At 46.5% G+C, this 10,783-nt stretch overlaps 1 protein-coding gene across 1 annotated transcript; it reads right to left on the reverse strand.

Annotated features, from left to right (window-relative positions):
* Nucleotides 1-424: 424 nt before the first annotated feature.
* On the reverse strand, nucleotides 425-10,581 carry LOC125897324 (kunitz-type protease inhibitor 1-like). Its single transcript, XM_049590564.1, has 10 exons — nucleotides 9,945-10,581; nucleotides 7,358-7,518; nucleotides 6,349-6,496; nucleotides 4,644-4,814; nucleotides 4,523-4,558; nucleotides 4,300-4,428; nucleotides 2,462-2,512; nucleotides 2,212-2,382; nucleotides 990-1,052; nucleotides 425-858 (listed from the first exon to the last, which is right to left on the reverse strand). Exons 1-10 carry the CDS (start codon nucleotides 10,351-10,353, stop codon nucleotides 677-679), a joined length of 1,521 nt encoding a protein of 506 aa, XP_049446521.1. The 5' UTR covers nucleotides 10,354-10,581; the 3' UTR covers nucleotides 425-676.
* Between the last annotated feature and the right edge of the window lie 202 nt (nucleotides 10,582-10,783).

Raw genomic sequence — 10,783 nt, forward strand, 5'->3', positions numbered from 1 at the left:
GAGCTCTTCACACGTCAGACGTAACGACTCTTCAAACCTGTTCCCGTCACGCCGACCTGTCGGTGACTCGCAGATACTTTTTAGTCTTTGAAAGTTTTTTTAAGATTTTTTTCTTTAAAATTTCTTGTTAAAACGTTTTCTGATCTGGTCTCAACGACTTTGTCTTATATTTTATGTCTCACGTTGTTTCTGGAGCATCAAGGTTCGTCCTGCAGCTTTCAGCCGCCGCTCATGGCCTTCTTCGGTCGTCATGGAGACAGGTCAGATGTCATCACAGGGTCGAGATGTCAGAGATGTTTCAGGAACATGTCGCAGCTGAATGTTTGTGACTCGTGCGGACGCTCAATCGCTCAGCAAGTTTGGTCAGTAAATAAACACACTGATGTTTGTTGTTGTTGTTGTTTGTGACTTTATTGACAGTGAATGTTAAAAAGACAAAAACACGGCGGCAGCAGATTAAAACGACCTGAGATTAGAACATCTTCATATTTACACTGAGACCCACCCACACACACACACACACACACACACACACACACACACACACACACACACACTAACATCCACAACCCGACGCACTGTAAAAACACCCTCACACACAAAACACAACACGACATCAACCTGCTCATGACGTCACACAGCTTCCGTGATCGTCACGGCGACAGGCCTGGTGACGTCATACAGGTTTGGTGGTGGAGTTGTAAACGGTCGTTTCCTGCCCTGACAGCGGCACGTGGGCGGAGCTTGTGGGGACGGGCCGGTGGGCGCGCTCCTTCCTGGACTTGAGGAAACAGTAGGCGAGGACGGCCAACAGAGCCAAGATGGCCACCGACAGACAGACCGCCAGCGCGATGTTTCCTGAGGAGGAAGAGACAGTGAGGTCACTTCCTGTCACACTATAACTGTACACCACAACTACATCATGGTACTGATCAGAAACTACAAACTGTCAGCCATGTTTGTAGTTTCTGAGATGTAAATAAAGTCACCTGAGTCACTTTCCTCCTCCGTCTCAAAGCGGTCAAACAACCCTTTGAAGAAGACGTTATGCTCTGCGGAGACAAAGACAGGAAGTGACAGTGAAGAGTAAAACAGGAAGTGACATTAGGGAAAAAAAGAAAACAAAGTGTCTCAAATAAACTTTTGTGAATCCTAAAATCCGTCACTGTAAATCTTTGCTGATGTGTGAAAACGTCATGCTGGATGGTACTGCTACACGCAACATAGCACTCAATGCTACCATGACGTCCTGCATGACATCATCATGTTGTCCCATCAGGAAACAAGAACCTGAAGGAGGTCCAGGAGGAAACAGGAAGTGGTTTTCAGAGAGCAACGCGCAGAGAGCAGCTTGTCATCTGGTCACAGTCACAGCGTTGACACTGAGGTGACACCAATCAGCCGTCTGTTGTTTCACTTTAAAGAGTTAAACATCACACCTCCTCCAGTTCCCTCGTCACCAGCTGTTGTTTGTGTTTTGCTGTTTGTTGTTTACACAGCTAACACGGTTTTAAAAACAGCGGTTGGCGGTGCTGAATCGGCTCATGTGTTCGACCAATCACTGCACACTGACATCACTAACAGCTCCTCCTGTGCCGGGACAGAACCAGGGACGTTACTGATTCTGCTTGTTGCAGGATATTTAAGGAGCAGAGACATCTGTTCTCTCTCACAGACCTGCTTGGAGAGTTCTTGCAGCTTGTTCTCGACACATCGTCTGGGCAGAACTTTTTTCTTGTGTGATTGATCAGAAATTTGAAGTGGGCGTGGTTAATGCTGAAAAGTGCATGTGATGTATGCAACAGTGGGAGGGGCCTATGAGGACCTCCCAGGAGTTCTGCACTGAAGTATGAAACGCCCTGGCCTTCTTGCGTGTTCTCCTATGTTCAGGGCTTTGGCCTTGCTAACAGAGCAGCTGCTCAGGTGGAAGCAGAGGAGCTGCACAGATCCATCCAGCAGCTCCACCATCCACAGTCAGACACACACAGCTGATTATTTACTGCTGAATTACAGCTCACAACTTGCACCAACCCAAACATCCTGGTGCAGACTATTTACTGGAGTTTACCAACCTGGTGTTCATCGTGGATAAAGGTCAATGATAAAAATCTTTGTCATAGTTATCGGATGAGGGAACCAGAGCGGCACTGACCTCAGGGTCGGCCTGTTACAGGGTGCTACAGTGTGTATTTGTGTGTGTGTGTTTTGTACCAGTCACTCCTTTGCACGTCTCTTTGCACTTCTCTTCTTCTTCAAAGTTGTTTTCGTTTCCGTCACAGCCGCCGTATGTGAAGCGGGAACACTTCCTGTCCAGAGGGTCGTAGTACCAGCGGCTGAAACTGGCCCGACATGGACCTGTGCGGGGGGGCTCCGCACACCGAGCTGAGGGGGGTGGTCATTAATGTTAGCATGTAGCCTGTTAGCTTCTAATGCTAGTTGATACAGAGACTGAAGAACTGACCTTTCCTCAGGTTCACATCGATGTCCAACAGCTTGTGCAACGTCTTGTTCACTGAGGAGGAGGAGGAGGAGGAGGAGGAAGATCAGTGCTGGGGGTTGAATGTTTACTTCCTGTATGTGTGACCTTGTGTGGACCAAAGAGGTGTTCACAGACAGTAGGAAATCTGAGTTGTCCTTTATAAACACTGTGTACACACAGAACGAAGCCTGAAGGAGTCGTACGACACGTCACACGTTAAAGTTACAATCTATAAAAACAAACCTGCAGGAAACTCTGATCCGTACGTACAAACATTTTGACGCAGATGTTGAACTGAAGTCAGACTGTAGAAAATAAAATGTCAGAGAGACGTCTTTATTTTTATAATAACGTCTGTGACACGTTTAATTTCACCTCATGTCACACGATACAGATCCACGTCACCATGAACGCTGCAGCTGTGTCAGCACCTCGTACATCAGCGAGACAGAAGTTTTCCAGAAACATATTTCAGTTATAAAAATTAGAATTCAACTCAAATGTCACCTTGAACTCTGCTCATTATCCCATCATCACATTTACACTGCTTATTTATTTGTTATTATTTATTTACACTTGTGGTCAGCAGGGGAGCGCACATCAAACAGACACTTTTAGGGCCGACGTCACGATGACATCACAGTGACATCATGTTATCAGCAGGAGGTGCAGCTGCCTCTCCCCCACAGGGCTGTAGGCTCCATAGGAGTGTTAAAATGTGTTTGTCTTGTTGTGTTATTGGGAGCCAGAATAGAAGGAGTCATGGCTCAAAACCAGCCGCCACTGCCCGTCAACAAAAACAAAGACAACTATGGTTAAATGTGATAAGACCAAAGGACTGGACGGAGGCCATCATCAAAAATGCTCACATGTGCAGCGCACACTTCATATCAGGTTAGGGAAAAAGTATTTCCTGTTGTAGGGATGAATAAGGTTATGTGTATTAAGGGTTATCATGTCCACCTCATCAGAAACTGGGGAGGGATTAAGAGGAAGATTGGATTTCTCTGCAACGCTAACTTTTTAGCACTTTAGCTAACGTTAGCTTCCATAGCAAAACAAACAAGTGTGGTCCTCCTTTGTAAGATTGGCTTCCTGTGACATCATCCATCCACTGAGTGAGAGCATACGGGTCGGCCAGTCTGGTCCCGTTGGTCAGTGTTTACTTATTCAAGTAACACTGGCGGTCCCGGAGAGTGAGTGACCTGACATGGTGCGTTGGTAAATTCAGTCTGACGCTCTACACTAAAATGAGAGCCCTGTTGGTGGAAGAAACGCAGCGTTATATTTCTACATGAATGAACCAACGGTTAAGTTAATCACACATTCACTCCGCTCGGCGCTCTGCTGCTCCGTCTCCACAGACAGAGTGTCCAGAGTGCGCTCTGCCACTCTGAGAGTGCGCTGCTCTGGATAACCCAACGCTACATTCAGACAGCGCTCCCAATTTATCAACGCTCCAGTTTGTGTCAGAGTGCGCTCCCACACTCACAATGAGTGTTTCTGAACGCACCACTCACATCATCTTCCTCCATCGTCTAAAACAAGACAACACAACTTGTTAGCTAGCGCTAGCTAACGTCTGTGGAGAACTGTTTTGCCTCCAGCTAAGCCCCGCCCACCAACAAACATCACACTGTGTACCAACAGTTAAAGGGTCTGTCAATCAGAATATTTTTGGGTGCACGCCGTTTCCTGCTTTTGTCTGCGAGTACATTTTCAGTATGAATCCTACAGACTGTTTATAAATAAAACTCCTGGTCCTCATGTCGTCACGAATTCTGTGTGTGTGTGTGTGTGTGTGTGTGTGTGTGTGTTACGTTTGCTGCAGTGCCTCTCGTCCAGCCCGTCGCTGCAGTGTGTCACGTTGTCACACTCCAGACTTCGGTCCAGACAGCAACCGTTGTCACAAATCAGCTGATCGCGGCGACACGCCTTTCCACACTCCTCTGAACACACACACACACACACACACACACGTTTATCCTGCAATTCCTTCACATGTTGCAGAGCTGATATGAAGAGGTGCATTGTGGGACTCACCAGCAGCAGGTGGAGAGACTCTCCTCTCTGACGTCTCTGAGACGGAAACAAACATCAGAAGGTTTAAGGACAAGTGTGTGTGTGTGTACTGCCAGGTGTGTACTGCCAGGTGTGTAGTTACCTGTGACTCCTCTGCAGGCTGACAGACAATCCTCCTCAGACAGGAAGTTGTTGTCGTTTGCCTTACAGCCTCCGAACACAAACTTCTCACACTTTCCTGCGTCAGCGTCATAATGCCAGCGAGGAAACGCAGCTCGACACGGGCCGACCTTCACCGGAGCCAGACAGTACACTGACACACACACACACACACACACACACAGACAGAGAGATGACATCACACTCTGTGTCAGCAGCTCTACTGATGATGTCACAGATAAAGAGACAAACAGTCTGAACTCTGATGAAGGTCATGTGACGTGGCTAAAAAGCTGCTGATTGGTCGTTGAGTCGGTGTAAGAATCGGATCAATTATTCAAATAACAGTAGAAACACCACGTCATGACATCACCACGAGTCAGAGTACAAAGGTGTCTTCAGCAGGAAGTACTCAGTTACAGTAAAGTAATCTGCAGGCTGAGGAGCTCCTCACTGTGTCAGTACGGTCATTTATTGTTCTGTTCGTTATTGATCAATTTGCTGATAATCGTCTGTATTCGTTGATTTCCTGTGATGTCATCATCACCATCATCATCATCATCATTTCTTCCAAAAGTTCAAATTATTCTGTTAAAAATTCACAAGACAAAAAAAGTCTAATTTTCATCATTTAAAATCAATGACATTTAAAAATCAATGACATCATTTAAAATCAATGACATTTAAAAATCAATGACATCATTTAAAATCAATGACATTTAAAAATCAATGACATCATTTAAAATCAGTGTTCCATATTAAATAATTGATTTACTCAGCAGTGATAAGTGTGACGCATCGACCTCCAGAGGTTCTGACTAAACTGCTGACGGACACTTTTCTCCCACAATGCAACACACAGGAAGTTCAGGAGCTGCTGACAGATCAATGTTCAGAGTCTCTGACAGACACATGATGATCATAACATCACAGCTGAACTGTGACGTCTCTCTGTGGACTGTTAGTACTCACACTGTCTGTGCACATTAACACACAGCGCAGAGCGTGTGTGTGTGTGTGTGTGTGTGTCTGTCAACACTCGACTGGTAACCATGGTAACATGTAGTATTTACAGTGTGTCAGTACTGCAGACGTTCACATGTTGTTTAACAGTTTTATGACCTGAAACTGGAGCTGCGCCTGTTTAACTCATTCATGACCAGCTGCTTCCACCGATCACCAATCAGCAATCAAAACAGCAATACAGTGATACATCAATACATGAGCCGATCAATCACATGACGCATCTCAACTGTTGTCTGCTGAAAAAAGTCGATACAAAAGTCAAGGTGACAAAATAACAGCCTCACAGAGCAGGTTCAGTTTCTGCAGACTCAGAGTGTGTGTGTGTGTGTGTGTGTGTGTGTGGGGCAGGTAAGCCAGTCGGACCAGTTTGAGTCAAGGTGTGGATCATAAGTGTCGAACCACAAACACTGATTCACTTCGCTGAACATCAAGAGACTCTGTTAAACACTCAGAGTTTAACCGATCAATGATCTGTAAACCACTCAATAAAGCAGTTTAACTGATCAATAAACAGTTTAACTGATCAATAAACAGTTTAACCGATCAATAATCCTTCATAAAACACTTCACCTTATCAATAACCTTTCAGTAAACAGTATAATTGATCAATAACCCAGTTAAGACAAACAGCAGAGTGGACTACATTTCCCATGAGCACTCACAGCTGGACAGCTCCTGGCTGAGGACAAGGACGGTGACGTTGGCAGCGTGTGATTGGTCGTTGGAGTCGGTGACGGTGAGCTGGAAGACGTATGAGCCGGGCTGACGGAAGGACACCTGCACCTGGTCAGGTAGTTCCGTCTTCTGCAGCTGTCATTCAAAAAGAACTTTATTTAAAACAGCTGGACGCACAGTGACACGTCTGTCTGCTGCTGACTCACAAGACACAAAGACACAGAGACACACAGAGACACAAAGACACACACAGAGACAAATAGACAAAGACACACAGAGACACAAAGACACACACAGAGACACAAATAGACAAAGACACAGAGACACAGACACACAGAGACACACACACAGACACACAGAGACACACACACAGACACACTGAGACACACACACAGACACACTGAGACACAGACACACACACAGACACACAGACACACAGAGACACAGAGACACACAGACACAGAGACACTCTGATAACAACATGAAGTCAGCTTTAAAGATGGAGGACGCGGTCACTTAACACAGAAGACTTGTTTGGGGAGGGTTTTTTTTTTTTAACTGAGCACTCTGAAGAATCACACGTGCCAAATTTACCTGCAGTCTCACCTGTTCAGTCTCACCTGTTCAGTCTCACCTGTTCAGTCTCACCTGCTCAGCCTCACCTGTTCAGTCTCACCTGTTCAGCCTCACCTGCTCAGCCTCACCTGTTCAGTCTCACCTGCTCAGCCTCACCTGTTCAGCCTCACCTGTTCAGCCTCACCTGTTCAGCCTCACCTGTTCAGTCTCACCTGTTCAGCCTCACCTGTTCATACAGGACCAGGTTTTGTTTGTGTCTTAAAGCAGAGCAGATGAACCTGCAGGACTGTTGGATGGTGTTTGGTGTCATGGCTGCTGCCGTTCTGAACGTAAAATAATTAAGCTAATGTCCCTGCGATTGTGTCCCATCTGTTACTTCCACCTGTTCAGCCCCGCCCCCAGTGACTCAGCAGTGTTTACCTCTGTGCCGACGGAGCCGTTACCACTCTTCACAGTCCAGTGATAGTCTGTGATGTGGGCGTTACCCAGCGCCAGGCTTTGAATGCCATTGAGTAACACCGGCTCGCCAAGCTGAACAATGACATCACGGCCTGCGATGGCGATGGGCGGAGGCTGCTCACCTGGAAACACACAGTGATGTCACGGAGAGGTGATACACAGTATGTATGTAATGTGATGTTTCCCTTATATTAGCATGTAGCTACATGTAGCAGTGTATGTAACGTAATGTTTCACTGATGTTAGCATGTAGCTAAAATGATTCACAAATCACTGTGTTCATATTCTTAAGTTTGACACTTAAAGGGCCAGTGTGTAAAATGGGTTGAAAACAGTGACATCAGTGGTCAAATTCTAGATTGCTCGTAGGGACAAAAAGCCTTGCGTACGACTTTTTCAAGAGTAGGTCTATCTAGTGACGAGGTGAATGTTTATTTAGAAATCTGAACCATGTTATGATATTGTAATGAATATCTCATGCGCAGGAGACCAGAGGAGCGTTCGGGAAAAAGGCCAGTTTATTTGAGCACTCCAGAAACTCCGGTAACACTCCAGGGGGTAAAAGACTCCGTCCCAAACTCTGACTCTTTCTCATAACTTTACACACATACTCGTTTACCATACCGAGTGGGGACCCCCTCCCCTCTCTGCTCCACCAATCTCCAGCCCGCACACTGACTGACAGCGTAGCCTGTAAACAGAGCTCAGCTGTTTATTTAGCCTAGCAATATCTCCGGACTATAGTAGCTGCAATGGACGACTTTGAACGCGATTTTGAAGAGTTTCTTGTAGCGGACACAGACCCAGAGCCATACCTGTTTGAGCCGGAGCATACAGATGAGGAACTCCATGTGTTTGATGCTGAGCGGGCGAGAAGAGAGGCTGAATGCACAGAATGGGATTCGGTGCTACTGCTGCCATCGTTGGGGAGACATATCATCAGGAGGAAAAGCGCTGCAGAGAGTGCATCACAAGGAGTGAAGTTGCGTCTTCTTTTCCTCGCAGATGACCGTTCGGGTTCATTCTCTCCTGTTGCGTGGTAAGTGTGGTCCATTCACATACTTTATAACTAAAAAAACTTTTCACTACTCTCTGTCGACAAACTACTAACACTCTCTGCTGTTTCCTCCTCCTTCTTCCTTCCTTCTGCTGTCTTCATTGGTTTATTTATACACGCGAAACGCGTTCTCTGGCTGGCTGGATTGTCCGCTCGGGCTGCCGTACATACATGGCGGTGCAAGATGGCGACCTCACTAAAGCAAGGCCCTTGGTGTATATATACATATATATATATATATATATATATATATATATATATATATATATAAAAGCATAATTATAAGGCTACGAAAACCAAACGAATTTTAGTTTATAGCGATTATACACTTGTATAAACATATTAATGGGTAGAATATTCAGATTCAGACTCAGATTCAGATTGACAATAAACCATGCCAAATATTACACACTGGCCCTTTAAGGTTTAGTTTTTCCTTAGCTAAGGGAATTACTGAAGACTGTTGCACAGACTGGGTTCCCTGAGTCAAGGAAAATATGTGAAAGCATTTACTGCCTTTGGACGGGAACTTCACCGTGGCGTTCAGCAGACAGGTGAGGGCGTCTGACACCAGGTGAGTGACACACAGTTGACTTATGAACATGAAATACATGGTCAATAAATGATTGGATAGATCTCGCTGCAGAACAATTATTCATAGTTACGGAGCTGACAGGACGAAGCTTCTGAAAGTTGAGTGATCAAACTCCAGACGTTGAGACGAATCATAAACTGACAACACTCGATCTCTCATCATGAAGGGTTCTGTCATCGTATTCTCCTGGACGCAGGTCACTGTCCTCAGGATGCCTTCCTCATTGATCGCCTTCCTCACTGATCACCATAAACTCAGACATGTTGTCGTTGAGACGCAGTCACAGGTACCTCATGTGTTTATCCTGATCCTGGTTACTGAGGTCGTCTGAGCAACGGTTTTGAAAATGCCCCCGTCATCATTTTTTCGTTGTCTTTTTTCACACTGTCCAGTTGGACCGCTATCATATCGCTATTATCTGTGAGTCACCTGTGACCTGTGTTACCTGACATTGATCCGGCTCCAACTTGCGTTCATGTAGAAACAAGCTAAGCTAAGCTAAGCTATGCTAACTGACAGTCTTTAGTTTGATCACGTTTGTAGTCCGAGGAGTTTTAAAGTCTCGTTAACAGAGATCATGAAAACCTGAGTCAGTGTCTCCGTCCAGCTGCTGTTTGTCTCAGGCTGCGTTCACACCTGTCCTGTTTGGTTAAGTCGACCTCAGGTGTGTTTGCCGTCTAAATTAATAACATCTGAATCGTCATGACGACAAACTGAGACATTATCAATACTTCACTAATGTACCAGTATTGGTTATTGATATTCCCTGATATTGATCCTATTATTGATCTACTGATCGATATTGATATAGATCAATATTGTAATCACCCTCCTGTATTGATTACTGATGTGTTGATTGATCCTGTCACTGATTTATTGATTGGTGATTGGCTCACCTGCCCCCTGCGGCCCCTGCAGGTGTTTCCGGTACACGGCCTCCCGGATGTAGCTCAGGTATCCCTTCTGGTTCACGAACCTGCACACGAAGCGGTTTCTGTGGACGCAGTTGAACAGGACGCAGGTGCGGTTTTCCGCCGCAGCTCCGGTGCCGCGCGGCTCCAGCAGCGCCAAGTTGCAGCTCGGCTCCTCACAGCACGCGCTCGTGCACACCTCCTCTGAGTGCACATGCGTGGTGGACAGCAGAGCCGCTCCCTCATTCACCGCGTCCTCCGCGTCCAGCACGAAGTTCTCCTGCCCGACGCGGAAAGAGCCGCTGCAGGCCGCGTCCTCCGCCGCTCCGATGAGCCGCACGAGTGGGAGGGGGAGGAGGAGGAGGAGGAGGAGGGATGAAGAGGACGGAGGCATTCTCAGCTGCAGTCAGTGTCAGTGTAGCAGGAGGAAAAGCGTTTGCCGTCTCCGGACGCGTCTCGCCGCTCCGCTGTGACTGTCACAGAACCGGAAGTGGTTCGGTTGAGTCTGAATGAAACCGTGACGTGATGAAAGAGTGAAGAGTTCGGGATGAAGGCTGAAAGCTCTGCTGCTCTGCTCTGATCTTCAGGTGTGTCTCACCTGCTCACAAACAGGAAGACTCTGCAAACACGCCTCTCACTGGACAGTTACACTGACGGCACGCTGACGTCACTCAGGTGTGGCGACACCCGTGTGAAAAGCTGTTTGCCTTCAGGGGTTTCTGTCAGGGAGAGATTCCTCAGGTGAGGGGGGGAGGGGAACACACAGGGATGGGCAGTATTTCTATTACTTGTATTTAAAATACTTAATGAAATTACATTTGAGT

This window comes from Epinephelus fuscoguttatus, linkage group LG11 (assembly GCF_011397635.1).
Source record: "Epinephelus fuscoguttatus linkage group LG11, E.fuscoguttatus.final_Chr_v1".
Taxonomy (NCBI): Eukaryota; Metazoa; Chordata; class Actinopteri; order Perciformes; family Serranidae; genus Epinephelus; species Epinephelus fuscoguttatus.